This window comes from Nasonia vitripennis, chromosome 3 (assembly GCF_009193385.2).
Source record: "Nasonia vitripennis strain AsymCx chromosome 3, Nvit_psr_1.1, whole genome shotgun sequence".
Taxonomy (NCBI): Eukaryota; Metazoa; Arthropoda; class Insecta; order Hymenoptera; family Pteromalidae; genus Nasonia; species Nasonia vitripennis.
Window position 1 is genome coordinate 8,209,931 of NC_045759.1, and position 14,999 is coordinate 8,224,929.

General features: G+C 39.6%; 2 protein-coding genes across 11 annotated transcripts in view; one reads left to right on the forward strand and one right to left on the reverse strand.

The window, feature by feature from the left end:
- The first annotated feature begins 244 nt into the window (after positions 1-244).
- LOC103317439 (glutamate receptor ionotropic, kainate 5) lies at positions 245-4,203 on the forward strand. Of its 2 annotated transcripts, none has more exons than XM_031926310.2 (8): positions 245-533; positions 595-1,076; positions 1,147-1,473; positions 1,548-1,722; positions 1,811-2,019; positions 2,092-2,181; positions 2,247-2,411; positions 2,487-4,203. In XM_031926310.2, exons 1-8 carry the CDS (start codon positions 371-373, stop codon positions 2,517-2,519), a joined length of 1,644 nt encoding a protein of 547 aa, XP_031782170.1. In that variant the 5' UTR covers positions 245-370; the 3' UTR covers positions 2,520-4,203. The 2 variants fall into 2 exon arrangements, with proteins under 2 accessions (XP_031782170.1, XP_008213761.1); XM_008215539.4 differs by having other exon boundaries at positions 247-533; positions 2,247-2,407; positions 2,487-4,015.
- Positions 3,053-14,999, reverse strand: part of LOC100121657 (synapse-associated protein of 47 kDa) — a 31,836-nt gene continuing 19,889 nt past the window's right edge. For 5 of the 9 annotated variants that reach the window (XM_032598623.1, XM_031926312.2, XM_008215238.4 and 2 more), the window contains 5 exons: positions 14,221-14,358; positions 13,324-13,463; positions 12,647-12,792; positions 11,698-11,820; positions 3,053-6,445 (listed from right to left, as the gene is read on the reverse strand). In XM_032598623.1, the coding sequence (XP_032454514.1) occupies positions 6,309-6,445; positions 11,698-11,820; positions 12,647-12,792; positions 13,324-13,463; positions 14,221-14,358 (684 nt within the window). In that variant the 3' untranslated portion in view covers positions 3,053-6,308. Of the gene's footprint in view, positions 10,599-11,697; positions 11,821-12,646; positions 12,793-13,323; positions 13,464-14,220; positions 14,359-14,999 lie in introns of all 9 variants that reach the window. The other 4 variants (XM_032598624.1, XM_031926314.2, XM_031926313.2 and 1 more) reach the window with 3 other exon arrangements.

Consider the following 14,999-nt stretch of genomic DNA (forward strand, 5'->3'; position numbering starts at 1 on the left):
AACCTCTTAAGCTGTCAAGCAATTTTGAATATTTCGACGGCGAAAGCACGAAAGACTAACATTTCGTGACAAACGGCGCATTAATATAATTATGCACATGGTAAACGGCGCGCGTGTGCTGCGGCGAACTTCATTTGTCCTGCAAGCACATCAATGCATATCAAATTAAACAGATTTCCGCGGATAATGAAATATACATCATTAGGCATCAGTCATGTGCAACATGGCAATTCTCGATTCGTTATTTATCGCCACATGGTCACCTGTAAAACTCGTGTAAAAATCACCGTTTCACTTCGTTACAAAGTAACGCGCAAAGTGTGTAATGTTACAGCAGTGGAGCTTGCAATAAGATGTGAATACTGCCGATATGTTGAAATTACTCTGTCGACAAGCCACCTTCGTACTGTTGTTCTCCATCGGAAATAGGGCATTGGAAATCGATCCCGAAGACTACGTACCTTTTTTGTCGGACGTGCAGGAGTACTACAAGTCTTCTGGGATAATTTTCCTCTACGACGATGACTCAGACTGTAAGCTTCATTGAAGTTCATAATAGTACTTATTACATCTAACAAACTATATTCGGAACAGACTTCCAAACGCTGACCAGTCTGGGCATCTTCTTCAAACTTCTCTCCGATCGTGGTATCCTATCCCAAGCGATACGCTTCTCCAAGATCCGCGAGAAGTACGACCTGTCCCGCAACGTTCAGAATCTCTTCGTCGTCTTCATGACCTCCAGAAGGAACTTCGACAACTTCTGCCTGGCCACTTGGGATCACGACATGTCCTACCACACGTGGCTCGTAATATTCGCCGATTCAGTGGAAGCCGAGGTCAAAGAGATATGCCTTAAGCCTTCCGGCAATCCTTTTCACTTAGTCTTCAATTCGCGAATGATAGTACGATGTCACAACGAAGACTGGATCAGGAAGTGGTACTCGCTACAAGAGAATCAGACGGAAGTTCTCGACCTGGCCAAGTGGAACAGGAAGCTCGGCATCAGTTACAAGAACAAGAACTACTACGAGAGCAGATACGATCTCATGGGAAAGACCATCAGGATTGCAACGGTATAAAAGGGTAATTCGTAAACTATGCTAATGCAACTCGTTAACACAATTGTTTGGTTTTTTACTCTAGCATACGTTCATGACGTCGAGTACGAACGGTAAAATGAGCGGCTTTCTGGAGGACATCCTGCAAGAGCTGGAGAACTTCATGAACTTCACTGTGGCTCGCGTTCGCGAAGAAGACGCCTTTGGAAAATGGGACAACGAAGCGCATCGATGGACGGGTCTCATTGGATCTCTGACCAATCGCGAAGTCGATCTCGTCGTCGCGCCGATTACCATCAACAAATTTAGGTTGAGGTTCATTGACTTCACGATGCCACTTTTACTCTCAAAGAATCGGATTTACATAAAGCAACCCGACGGTGCCAGGGTACAGTGGTCTGCGTACTTTAAGGTATAGTTTTTGAAAAAATTACATGTATTCCAATTACACGACACGTTGTTTAAATTCGAAATTTGTTTCTTAAGGCATTTAGCATATCTTCGTGGTCTTTTATTGCTCTGGTACTAATTGCCGCGTCTCTGATGACGGCGCTTATCAGACTCATAGTTCACGAGACGAAAGTTTTGCAACTGTCTTTGAATTATTTATTGGAGAATTTTATCCGCGTTTGGGGCATCTACTGTCAGCAAGGAATACCAGGTATATAATACCTTTGAAATTGAAGAAAACACTTATGGGTGAAATGTGCCACTGTTATAAACTATTAATCTGTAATTACAAATAAAAGAGTTCCCGTCTTCAACTTCACTACGACTGGCCTACTTTACAATGCTGCTGCTCACACTAATCATTTGGGCTATCTATTCAGCTTCAATCACGAGCTATCTCACCTTTCTATCGCCCAGTTTGCCTTTTTCCGATACCGAAGGCTTTGTCAGAGATGGATCTTATAAATTGATCGTCCTTCAGAATAGTAGCGATCAAGACATTATCTTGGTGATCTATTTTTTATAAATGTTATTTATTGCTTTACATTAGAATCTAAACTTCAAAATTAAACTGTTACAGTCAGGCTTGGACCCTATCTTGGCAACGTTTCAACCGTTGCTGAAAGATCTCGACGAGTTGCCAAAAAATCCTCATTCTGGATTTCTCCAGGTACAGTACATGCTTATACATTAAATCAACGTAAACAATGAATTTAAATAATTTTCTCAACATAGGTCTGCAACGAAAGAGTTGGATTTTACGCTAGTGAAGCAGTCCTCAAAGGGGTGAGTGGCTACATACCGTGTACCTTGACTTACATAGAAACTGGCCAGTTCGAGTGTTTGGCATTGGCTTTGAGAAAACGGAGTCCCTACATCACGTCGATCAACTACAAGCAAGTAGCTGGAATATCTAAAAAATAATTACATTATAACGTTAAAATAAAAAAAGCCGATTTTCATTCCCGATTAAAGCTTGCGAAAATTGGAGGACAACGGCGTGGTTAAAAAGTTGAACAACTGGTATTTTCACAAAGTGGACAATGCGGTCGAATCGACTCATTCGCCGATCGGTATCTGGGGAGTGGCACCGCTGCTGACGATTTTCGCAACTGGATTGGCTCTGTCGAGTCTCGTCCTGCTCCTGGAATGCCTGTGTCTTCCGAACGGCAAAGTGGCCCATGAGACGAAAAATCGACAGCGTGTCTTTTACCCTAAGTGATGACGGTATTGATGATAATGATAATATTCACGATGATAGTGATAATAATCAGAATGATGAATAAATAAGAATTATAGTAGATACGAATGATGAATGTTCGACATAATGATAGCTTGCACGTTCGCGCGAAGGTTCGTGATTCATCGAAAATCGATGCAGTTTTATTCTTATAGATGCATATGATTTCAGCAAAGTGACATTCTTGAGAGAAAATCAATTACGCGCAAAAATATTGAGCAAATTAAACTAACAAGTTACAACTACTTAGGTATCGAGCATATTATGTAAGTATCAGCGAAAGAAATCAATAGACGAAGCGTTACATAGGTGTATTCGATTTTATTTTTCACAAGGTACACGACCTGGCATTGTTTACAATATCGCAATTACCTTATTTAATTCCTTATAGTTTTTTTCCAAACTACATCCAGCTTACCTTTCCGCTTTATCTCTTATTTGCATTAAATTTATAACTGCCTTATCGCACATACTGTAATTCTTTTTTTTTCATCATTAGGTACATATGTATATGAATTATCATACTTTCAATGGAGTCAACAACATATATATATATATTTATTTGATAATATATGTATACATAAGTATCGTGTAATGTTCACCATTATTTTTCTCCCTTTTTATGTATCTCTTACGCGAGTGAATGCATTGCATCTGTCTTTTATTTTTATTAGTTTTTTTTATCTTATGTACTTATTCTAGAATTATAATTTTTCCTTAATCCCTTATTCATCACTCATTCCATTTAAACGTTGCTCGCTCTTAATTGATATTAACGCAGCTTACGCAAAAAACTTTTACGGTCCTGTCGCTCTTTTTAATTATTTTTGTCCGATACTTTCTCTTTCTAATAATTCTTATCGCCTGTCAATCAGGAATGTTTTTGTTTTTCTTCACGACAATTGGAAATCATTCGTATAATGTATCGCGCTTGGTGAAAGGTTAGCCGAGGAAATTAGGCCCGATAAAGTATGACGCAAGGTTTGATCTTTTGTTTTGCTGCTATATATTTATATTTATTTTTTTCTCTCCCTCTCTCCAGTACGCAATCACATGAACTTTGTCAAAATGATGAAAGCGAAAGTCGTTTTCTTTTTATATAGAAATTCTAATAGAAACACGAACCTCTGAAAGAAGGACATCCCCGCCTTAAAATACAAAATGATGCACATTATGCTTTTATGAATTTTTTATAGGTTTGCCTTTTATGGTCTAAAAGGGTCTAAAAAGTTTTTAGTGTTTCTATGAGATTTCTTTTAATATGTATATATATCTCGCGTAGACATTTTTCTTATCTTCCAACACATTGCGTTCATCTGCGCAGTTGTATGTGGATGACTAAATCGAATAAAAAGTTTTCTTCATATAAAGAGCCTTTAAATCGATTAAAACGTGTGTATCATTTTTTTTTTCATTTTTCATTATCTTTACGGGTACATAATCATTCTAACGGACAACAATATAATGTACAAATGCTCATTTCTTTTTTTCGTCGTATCTCCGCTTTGACAAATACGCGCAAAAACTTTGTATTTTCATCCTCCTTGAGTAGCGCTCTTGCTGTTATTCGTCAGAACTCAAAAACAATTAAAAAAACGACATATACAAACTATAATCATTACTTTTGCTTATCGTTATGTATAAATTATTTCGCATAAAATAAACTGTACTTCAAAAAGCCCGATATTCTCTTGGAATAAAATGAAAAAAAACGCGTATACTTCTGAATTTCTTCTTTGCATTTTACCGCAATTGAAAAATCGCCTGTTTTTAGTACCCTACAAATCGTTAAAACTGTTCTAAAGAAGCTTCTTCGGTTTCTCTCGCTCTCTTATCTTTCAGCTATACAAAAACATGATCATACAAACAATAGCCGAAAGCAGCGATAAAACGCAGTTATTAAGTTTTCCAAGATGACAAGACGGTTAAGTTGATATAAGGGTATTTTCAATGCATTCTTATACTCCTTTCTCTTGTTTTCACACACCATTTTTTTCTCTCTGCAGAATATTTTTCACCAGCTGCAAGCATTCAGTAACCGAATTTAATGTAGTAATATAATAATCAATATAATTATAACAATGTGTACGACACTTAACAAGGAAGAAAAGCCTATACTCGTTCCAACGGCTGCGCATATAATAGTTTTTATTTTTAAATTATTTTCTTAAATAATCGCGCAGAACTCTTTGGTTAAAAATTTCTCTCAAGAGACGGGCACGCTCTTGTTCGAGAGATTTCCACAACTGTATACTTGATTCGAAAGTGCAAAAAGGTAAAAATACCGTTAAACAACAATACTAAAAAACAATCAGGAAGTCCACATGTCGAAATAAGTCTCATCGCGGTATTTTGTCACTGGATATGGAAAGGTTGTCGTTAACATGGAAACAAATTAAAAACCGTCACCTCTGATCAAGGGAGTGTAGTAAAAATATCGATGCACAGCAATGAAAATAGATCTTTGTACCAAGCCAGCGCGTATTCATACGACTACAATAATATATGCGCCCGTCGAAAAGATAACCATAACACCGAGTCGCAGCTCAACAGGTATAAGCATCCCCTATTATTCTGTAAAGATAATAACGCAAAGTCTATATATTGTATCGATAACACCAGAAAAGCAACTGACAATCCGCGAGTGTATAACAACTGAAATGTATACGAGCACAAGCTTGCGTCTGACCTCACACTGACACGATCTACTGGTCTCTCGTACTTCATCACCGCTTATTCCATTGATAGCGAAGACAACAGTGGTACACTCGATAACCACTGTGCTGTCCGATAACCACTGTGCTGTCCACACCATCGGAGAAAGCAAGCACCGATAAAGTACGAACCTTCGCATAACTCCAAGCACTCGTTCACTCACACCCGGTCGAATCTCTCCCTCTTGATTAATCGTTAGCAAAAAAGTCTCTCACGCGCGCGCGAGCGTCCTACAGTGGCTTTGTTTATTTCTTGGTTATCGTTATTGCACACAAAAGTATATATACTTTATATACGCGCATTGCTTTTTCTATTGTTTCTCCCGCTCCTCTCTCAGCTTTCTCCCTCGCGAACTATAACTCTCCCTCTTTCTCTGTTTGTTTTTTTTTTTTATGAAAAAGGCCCGTTGAAACTTGTGCGATTGCGTGTGTATCGGTTTTCTCATAATTGCGTTGTATATGCATCTGGCTACGTATATAATATCTCTGCTCGATGACAAAATGTATCATTTTATGCATTATGCGCCCCTCCCCTATATTTACAGTGTAATAATGCTTTCGTATCCAGCGCAACGACGCTAAATTCCTCGTGAATTATAATAATGACACACATTTCAGGAGGAAGTCACTCTCGCGTCGCTCGGAATACAGAAAAATTTACAATGCGCGCCTCTACGTCCCGCACATCGGGGAGGGAGGACAAATCGCTCGCTCTCTTACATATCACACAACACACACACACACACACACATACATATCAGAGATAATAGCATCAATAATAATAATAATAATCGTAATGATATAATAATAATTTTAAAAAATAAATCCGCGCTCTTTCACCGTTCACTTGAGGTCCTCCTCGAGCAGCTCGTCGATCTGGCCGTCGTCCCAGTCGTCTTTGGTTGTGGCAGACTTCGCCTGGCCCGGTACCACCTCGTAGTCCTTCAGCTCGGCTTCCAGCTCACGCTCCCAATCTTCTTCTGCGGGGAAGAGACACACCGCGTCTTGTGAGAGAGAGAGGACCGATTCGGGGGGGGGGGGTTTACGAGGTGCGAGTTATCGAGAGTTAAACAAGGATCGAATAGCCTTTTTCGTTTTCGTTAAACAGGGAAGGGTATATATCCGATCGTGCAACCATATGCGTGAGTTATATATTCAGCCGTAAGTCAGCCTGAGTTTGTGGTGGTGCTTGTTAATTCGTGTGTAAGTGTTGATTTTATAACAATGAAAAAAGTCGCGCGCGTAAGTACAAGCAGCTTATTCGCCAACGAAATACATCTTGTTATATTATACGCAGTTGCACAATGCATTATTAATTTTTCTTTATTATCTTGCGTCTCGACGGCATAATAATATATGCTATGCATAGCTCTCGTAATATTATTATAATATATAATAACGCTAGAGGTGATAATTTAATTTCATCAGTATTATCGTTTGCTGACAAACTGTCTTTTTTTTATCGTATATAATATATTATTCATTATATTGCAGTGTACCGACTATATATTTGTTTGCACTATGCTTTGAGCTCCTTTTCACTCACTCTCTTGTCCAATGCACGCAAATATGTACACAAGGCGTGAGCACATAAGTCTATGCATGTTTAAGAGTAACGGTATGTATACACAACATGTATATATATATATATATATATATATATATATATTTATTTATTTATTTATATATATATATATATATATATATATTCATCTCTTTTCTCGTGAGTATTATTATACTGTGTCATGTCAGCGTGTTGGTGTCTTGTTATATATTGTATGGGCGACGGAGGAGTGGAAACCAAAGAACGAAAAACAGAAATGAAAGAAAACGTAGGAATATGGCAAATGATGAGAGATGTAATAATATGAAGATGCAGTTTTGATGGAGATAGCTTTGTTTTTTTTTGTCCTTCTCATCGAGTATACGTATATACAGCTTTGATACACACTGATTAAGCATACAAATTGCGAAGGAAAGTTTTTACTCTATATGTCCAGCGATTTTCCATCATTGCGCCTTTCGCGAAAAAATGCTCTACCCGCGGCCAACCCTTGCTACACCGTGTCCTTGGAAAAAAATTAACGAAGGTTCGAAAACGAAAACAAACTCTCGCGTATATATAATCCGATCTATACTCAAGCTTAATTGCGCTTTCATCGATCGATCGACGCGTGAGACACGACTGTTTTTTTTTGCTCATCTTTTCTAACTGTATATTATACTTTTCGTATATAATAATTCAAGACAATGTAATATAACACGCAGTTTTTAAGATCCAACAGTGAGAGAGGATCCTTTATACTCATAATTGACTGTTCGATCAAAATATATCTATAGAAAAGTTCGCGCGCGAAAGCTAATTCATTTTCTTCTCTTATATCGTATCGAATATACTTACGCGTTCCAATATCAACTCGTCATCAACAACTGTCTAACGTCAACATGATCCTCACGGGGCTGCAGATAACGACTTTGACAAAAAGAAGCTGGTGTGTGTGTGTGTGCACAATAATAGGTGAAATTTTCTTTATTCCCTTTCCATCAGCGGCAATATCCTTTGCAGCGACTCCCTTCCCTTTCGTTATTATCCTCGTCCGCTCGTAATTATAGAAAAAGGCTGTGTTACAAACCGCAGGCGCGCACGTTTGTTTTTTTATTATCCCCTATGCTTAGTTGAATTTTGAAAATTTCCCGCGCGACGATAAGAAGAGAGAAATAAGAAAGAAAAATTTTGGATCGATGTCCCACTTTTTTCTTTCTTTTTTCTCTCGTCGTTTTGCTGTTGCATCGTACGTGCGCGTGAATATCTACGAGTTCTTTTTAGTCGAATTGAGAAAAAATCACCGCATTGTCGGAGGACCTGCGGTATTACAATGGCATGTTTATATCCCGTATAACACACGTATTGTCATTCAACGAATTTATTCTTTATTATATGTAGTTCTTTAATAGGTACTTAGGTATATACTTAGATGTAAGATTTTTATATTTTTTTTCCTTCACTCCCCTTTAGACGTAATGTTTAATCTTTTTACTTTTATATTTTTAATTTTACATCTTTTTTATCTTTATAGTTAGTTACTTATGCCCTTTTTTTCTGTCACTTTGCGTGTTTCATACTCGCTTGTCCCGGTTCTTGGTTTTCGCTTCCTATCATCGAAATCATACGGATGTATGCTCGACTATTCTCGCGATGTAATTTATAACTTTTACAACACGAAGAGAATAATTTTTTTGTTTAAAGAGCGACGAGGTATTAGTTTGTTTAAGTATCATCATTTTAAATATAATTTTCTTTTATTTACGTTATCTTTAATAAATGACGAAGACAGACAGACGACAGACAGACAAACAGACATTAGTTAGATATCGGTTGAAACATATCATCGGCATCGATGTTTTATTTATTTATCTTCTGAAACTTCACCGCCACAACTTTCCTATGCGTCCGTGTTACGTGGGTTTGGTTCGAAAACCGTTTTTTGCGAAAATCGTACGGAGGATCGAGAGAATCGCGCTCGAGCAAAATCATATAATCGCGAGAAGAATAAAGACCTCTTCGTTATTTTGTCCGTAAATACTCTTGTTTGTATGTACACAGCGCGAAAGAATCGAGTTTAAAACTATAACATTGTCGCTTATCTCTTTCACGTTATACACTTCCGCTCTCTCACTCTCTCTCTCGTCTTCCGGCTTCTCTTCTTTTTTTTAACGCTTTCTCTTTTGTAATCGGCAGTGCTATACAAGGATGCGTGAATTTCATATACGTTAGGTACAATTTTTTTTTTAAATGGCTTGCCCCTTTGAAAGATACGTGTATGTACATGTTGCAGCACAAGGTTATTGATTCCTTGACACTTTGAGCGCGAGTCGACGATTTTCCGGACGATTATTGTTTTCTCTGAACTCACTCTCTATCTCTCTTTTTCGTATTTTCTCATCTAGTTATAATGATTTTTTCCCCTTGTGATAGCTTAATATGACGATGGAATCTTACGTGTTCTTTTTTTATACAGATACAATATAACGTCAGCGGCATTTCTCTCTTCAACACAAAATATTCAAGTGTATATATACTCGTCTAATTACATTAAACCTATATTTATATACTTGTTTTTTTTTTCATCGTTACAATTATATCTTATACTGTAAAACATGGTTTCATAGAGATATATATTATAGATAAAGAACGGAGATCCTTTATAAATGACTTATGCATCGCGACAAACAATATTGATGAAAATGCACGTTAAATGCTCTCAAGGCAATAGTCGTTCTCAACTTGAAACTATATAGTACGTAAATATTCATGGAATTTCGACTGCCTATACGACAATTTAGGAATGCTGAATAAACATGTATGTAAAATGCTGGTAAGCTACAACAAGATGAACTAAATCGATATAAAATCGATACTTCCATTGTCACATAGAATCACTAATCGTTTTTTATTATACTTTTTCTCTTTTAATCTCTAAACTTTCGACTCGACCGACTTGAAAACGGTTCGACGCCCGCGATCGATTGCAAGCTTCTCTCTCGTGTTTTATTTTTGCCCAGTGACACCGAGAAACGCGGTATCTACTATGTATGCTTTCGAGTATCAGAAGAAATGAGTGCACACGTGACATCGACGTACGAGCTATCTCGAGATTAAGAGCCATGAAAACGAGATGATGAGCGATGGGTGAGAAAACGGAAAAGAAAAACGACGTGTTCTTGGTGCGGAGGTCGGCTAAAGAGACACTGTCGGCTGTTCTTTCTTATTATATAATTTTTCTTTCTCTAGCTGTAGCTTCGTTATATTCCCTCATTCGAGTTTACACGTCTCGCTCGCTTTCCGCTTATGTGTTATTTTTTTCTCTTCGCTGTTCTCCTCCTACATCTCTGCGCTCTGTATTCTCGTAAAACTTTCTCGCCAAAATTCAGCTTTTCTTTTAGTTGCTTATATCGCATATGTGCATAATTTCATAATTTCTTTAGTTGTAGCTTGTTTTCTGTTGTTGTCGCTAATCCGGGGATATATTCGTAATAGTTATAATACTTCAACAGAAAGATATAAGAAGGGGGAGTGTGCTAGTGCTCTGGGTAAATGGTAACACGGGGAACGAATTCTCCTCTTCTTTTAGGCTGTTGACAAAATAGAATGAAAAATCAAACGTTTAGAATACATAGTCATCAGGAGACGCTCGACGTTGTGTGGGTTTGTTCTTGTTAAAAATAATTTGAATAAAGGAATAAGAGGTGAGCGCTTGAGTCAGATTTTGTGTAAATACTTGCTACTAACTTTAAAGGTTCAATTCATCAGTTTTCAAAAGAAAAATGCTCACCTCTTTGAAAGAAGTAGTATAGAGTATACAGTGTTTTGTGCTCTTAACTAACGAATTATGAAAACAAAGCTTATAAACACAGTCAACTCCTGTTCTTCTTATCTCAATCAACGTCATCTCAAAAGAATATAACAAACGATAGACATTCGCGTGTATATATGAAAGAGAGCTAATTCATACAGTTTCGCTAAGGTGCAATGGATGAAAAAGCGTCTAGGCAGAGTCTCAAAAGCAAGATAACGTCGATATAATGTAACACAGGGGACGTATAATTTATATACCAATTACTCTCTGCTCAACTAAAAAACAACAAAACAAAGATAAGTAAAAGTATAGTATTATAGTATATAACAAGGGAAACAAGACAACGACACTCTGGCTCATCAATGATACCAGTATATTCACAGTGTGTAGAAATATGGCGATAATAACGATGACATCGTATGGCTTTCGAGCTCATTCGTGTGACACGGAAGGCAATAAGGAGAGAAAAAACATCGACTATGTGGAATTGTGAGCTTGTGTATAGGTGATCGTGATGGTTTTCGAGCTTACTTACAGGATTTCGAGCGAGAGGTAGTGAAATGGTTTTTCAGTCGGACAAGACATGTTAGTAATACTCACGAGCGTGCCACGAAGTTGCCATATAGTAGCTTCGCTGCGTACTCTTTTTTCTCGTTTTTCCGAACCCTTCTCCACATCGACGGTTCACTGATGCATTTTTAAAGCCCGCTCGTCGATATTTGGTACACATTGAACACCATAAAACTGTCTACCCGTGGAGCTTGCGGATTTGAAAAAGCATCAGCGAATCGGCGACCTCGGCGAGCTTCCGAAAAAGGAAGAACTCGCGGGGCACCGAGGGCCAGCGGTCTCCCGAGAGACAGCGCCATACTGACCTTTGCTCTGGACGGTAAGTTTGCTCACGGCCTCCTTGACCTGCTGCACCTCTGACTCGGACTCGTCCTTCGTGGTCGGTGCGGCGGACTTCCTTCCCTCTTGCTCGGACTTTGTGGCTCCAGCTGCTCGTGTAATACAAGACAACAACACTCACTACGGCTAACTACTGCGGGCTGATGAAAAGGTCAACTTTTCGCGTACGCAACTGCTGTGCGTTGCGTACGTCGTTGTGTCGTAAAGGTGGCTCTATATTTACAGGAGGTGCGCGACGTGTGTAATGACAGGCTTTAGGGGGGCGATTACAGGCTCGTCGAATGAGCTCTATATACACCGCAGTAGGGGCTGCACGTGTGTGTTTGTATAATATAAGTACGGTGACTGTACATGCTAACATGGGAGCGTTTCTGTCTGTTGATTTGTTTGTTGTATAATGTCGTGAGTAATGCGTACTGCGTCGCGGAGAGACGAGATCTTTTAGGGGTTGCATCCGTTCTATAATAAGATCTCGAAACTCGGACGAGCTCGGGGGGTGGTCTCATATATTATGTACAAGTCTCTCGCTCAATCACAAATGAAATAGTATAAAGAAATCATAAGAAGCACATCAACAGCTATATCATCCGGTAAAACGTGTCTCTGCATAATAGAACTCAGTGCTTGAAATTATTCAAACTACAGACTACAAAAAAAAATAAAGGCTCGTATACAGTATCTTACAAATGAGAGAGTGACAGTGACTCTAAGATGCGCCGATGTATAACAGTGAGAGTAGAAAAAGTTGCGATGCGAGCTCGATGCACGTAGCACAAACACAGAGAGATAGAGAAAGAAAATACATCGTATAACTGGAAATTGATTGTGTCTGAGCTACAAGTCGCAGCTCTCGTCTTTAGCCTGAGCATCGGAGACGCGCGTGTACAGGAGGGGCCTGTGTATACGTGTGTTTACCTTGGGTGTGGTCTACGCTGTCGCTCGATGCGAGCTGGCTGGGATTGCTTTCCGTCGACTGGTTGGCCATAGCGTTGAGTTCGTGGCTCTGACGCAGTAGGGACACCCGGTAGAAGTAGTTGCGCCAGAAGTTCTCCTCCGATATTCTGCGGACAAAGAGAGTGAGAGAGGGAGCGATAGAAAGCTTGTCAGCGACAGGCTGGGCGTTTACATGAGCGTTTAGATGACACCTCCGTGTTTACCCAGCTCAATTCTACCGGCGGATGTGTATCCTTCGACTAGCGTTTCGAAACGTTCTGGCTATTCGTACGGGAAATGATATAATAAGCCTTATATTTTGTCGCTCCGACGAGGGTATATACCGCTTTAATTCGATCAATTAGATCCGAGCGAAAGGGAAGCAATTAACTTTCTTTTTTTTAACGTAAACCGATGCTGCAGCTGGTCGAGTAAAAAAGAAATGCTTTTCCACTTTACAGCTTCTATTCCCCGCTTTATAGCTATACTACTCCGTCGCCGTCTATTGCTTCTCTCCCTTTGTTTCCCAGCTCAGCTGCAGCGCGCTGAATTTAATTATCATTTTCCTCGAAGACAAAAAAAAAAAATAAATCAAGAAAAAAAAAGAGCCCTTTTCAATGAAGCGACGAGGATAAAAGTACAATAAAATCGACACTCACACTTTGGGTACCAGTTCGAACCTCATGGTCTCGAGATTGGGATCTAAGGCTAGTGTTGCTTGTGCCATCGGCTGAACGGCCTCGAAGTCCCAGGCGAAGTCGACTCCTGGCGGTGGTGCTCTCACGAAGTTACGTCGATCCTGTAAAAGGCGTGTGAGTATAATAATACGACGATATTAAACGCGCTAAATTTTCCCCGGGGGCGCGGTTTCAGCGCGGAAAATTAATCGACTATGGTTTTATGATCTCTGCACTGGCTTTATATACGCGCAGCCGTTATTGTATCGCGAAACTCAATTCTCGTGCATGATTGAAACTTATGTCGCGATTCCCGCTTTGGTTTGCTTTTCATTACGCCGAGCGCGCGCGCGTTACGGTCTTTTTCAAGAAGAGTATAAACAAGCTTACGTGCGCGCGATAACTTTTTTCCTCTTTTTTTTTGTAAAATCGTCGCCGTTGTGCGTTTATTAAAAGTTTTTTCCCGCGCCGTGTATTTTGAAATTTATGCCAATTAGCTCGTTGCGCGTTATATCGCGGCGTTAATGAAAGCTCGAATAATAACCGACGCGACGAGGGCATAATTCATCCTCGAAATTCATGTGGATTTTGGAAATTCGCGAGAGCCAATAGACACGCGAGAGAGAATCCTTTCACGCCATTCAATTCGGAAATGAAAAACGCGCGCATTTCGTGTGTATTTGCATAAGAAAAAAGCTTATTGGAGAAAAATGAGTCACCGCGTCTCTCTCTCTCTCTCTCTCTCTCGGCTTTCAGCCGATTATACGCATTTGAACAAATTTTTCATGACGAACAACGATTTCATCGCTGCAAAAAGTACAGGATTAACATTTTGTACAATTGCCAATATAAACCAAATAGAAAAAAAAAATTACTCACGGTTGAGAGGGCCAAGCACTCCTCGCGCAGAGCATCCTCATTGGGTGCGCCGATCCACGGCGCGACCGCCTCGCCCTTCTCGCCAGATTTACCCGCGATGAACGCCTCCTGCTCCTTGTTCAGATCAGCTATCAGTCTCTGAAATCAAAAATGCACTGTATTAGTCATACTCTCTCATTTTGCTTTAATTCACATGGCTTAACAACAAGCAGTATACGCATGCGAGTTTCGCGAGACCTTGGAAGAAATTTTCGCCTCGCGTATAAGAGCTACAATGTATCGACCTATTTTTTCTAATGATTGTTTACTGTTTCGCTGTAATGGAAAACAGTAAATCCCCCATCTTCTTCGACACTTTAATTATTATATCAACGAGAGTCGATATAACAGATGCGCGCAACGCATTTAAATAATAAAAGAGACTGCAGTCTCCCATTGTTCGCGCAACGCTCAAGGAACGCGCAGCAGAGGCTATCAGCTCCTGGCAGACTGATAAGTGGAAATCCGATTTCGAATTGTCACGCTTTATTCGCTGCTCGGAACTTTGATTAGTTTCTCGGCTGCAACATCCAGCGCATTATGCGCGTAGTTCGAAGCACCGGAGACGCTATACTGCAGCGGCGTAAGACACCTTCGAGGAGAGAATATAGTCGAAGCGAGATTGTATCGCATTATATATAGTTCGCAGCGCTAAACAGATGTTCTCGTTTTCTTTCAGAGCCGCGCGCGTATCCCTCGCAATAAACGTCCGCAGGCACTAATGGGACTTTATGCGCGCG

Excerpts from the sequence above, each read along its gene's own strand:
- LOC103317439 (XM_008215539.4), top strand. The coding sequence starts at position 371 with ATGTTGAAATTACTCTGTCGACAAGCCACCTTCGTACTGTTGTTCTCC. Across the intron at positions 1,077-1,146 it reads AGACCATCAGGATTGCAACG|CATACGTTCATGACGTCGAG; the intron begins GTATAAAAGGGT and ends TTTTTACTCTAG. Across the intron at positions 1,474-1,547 it reads AGTGGTCTGCGTACTTTAAG|GCATTTAGCATATCTTCGTG; the intron begins GTATAGTTTTTG and ends TTGTTTCTTAAG.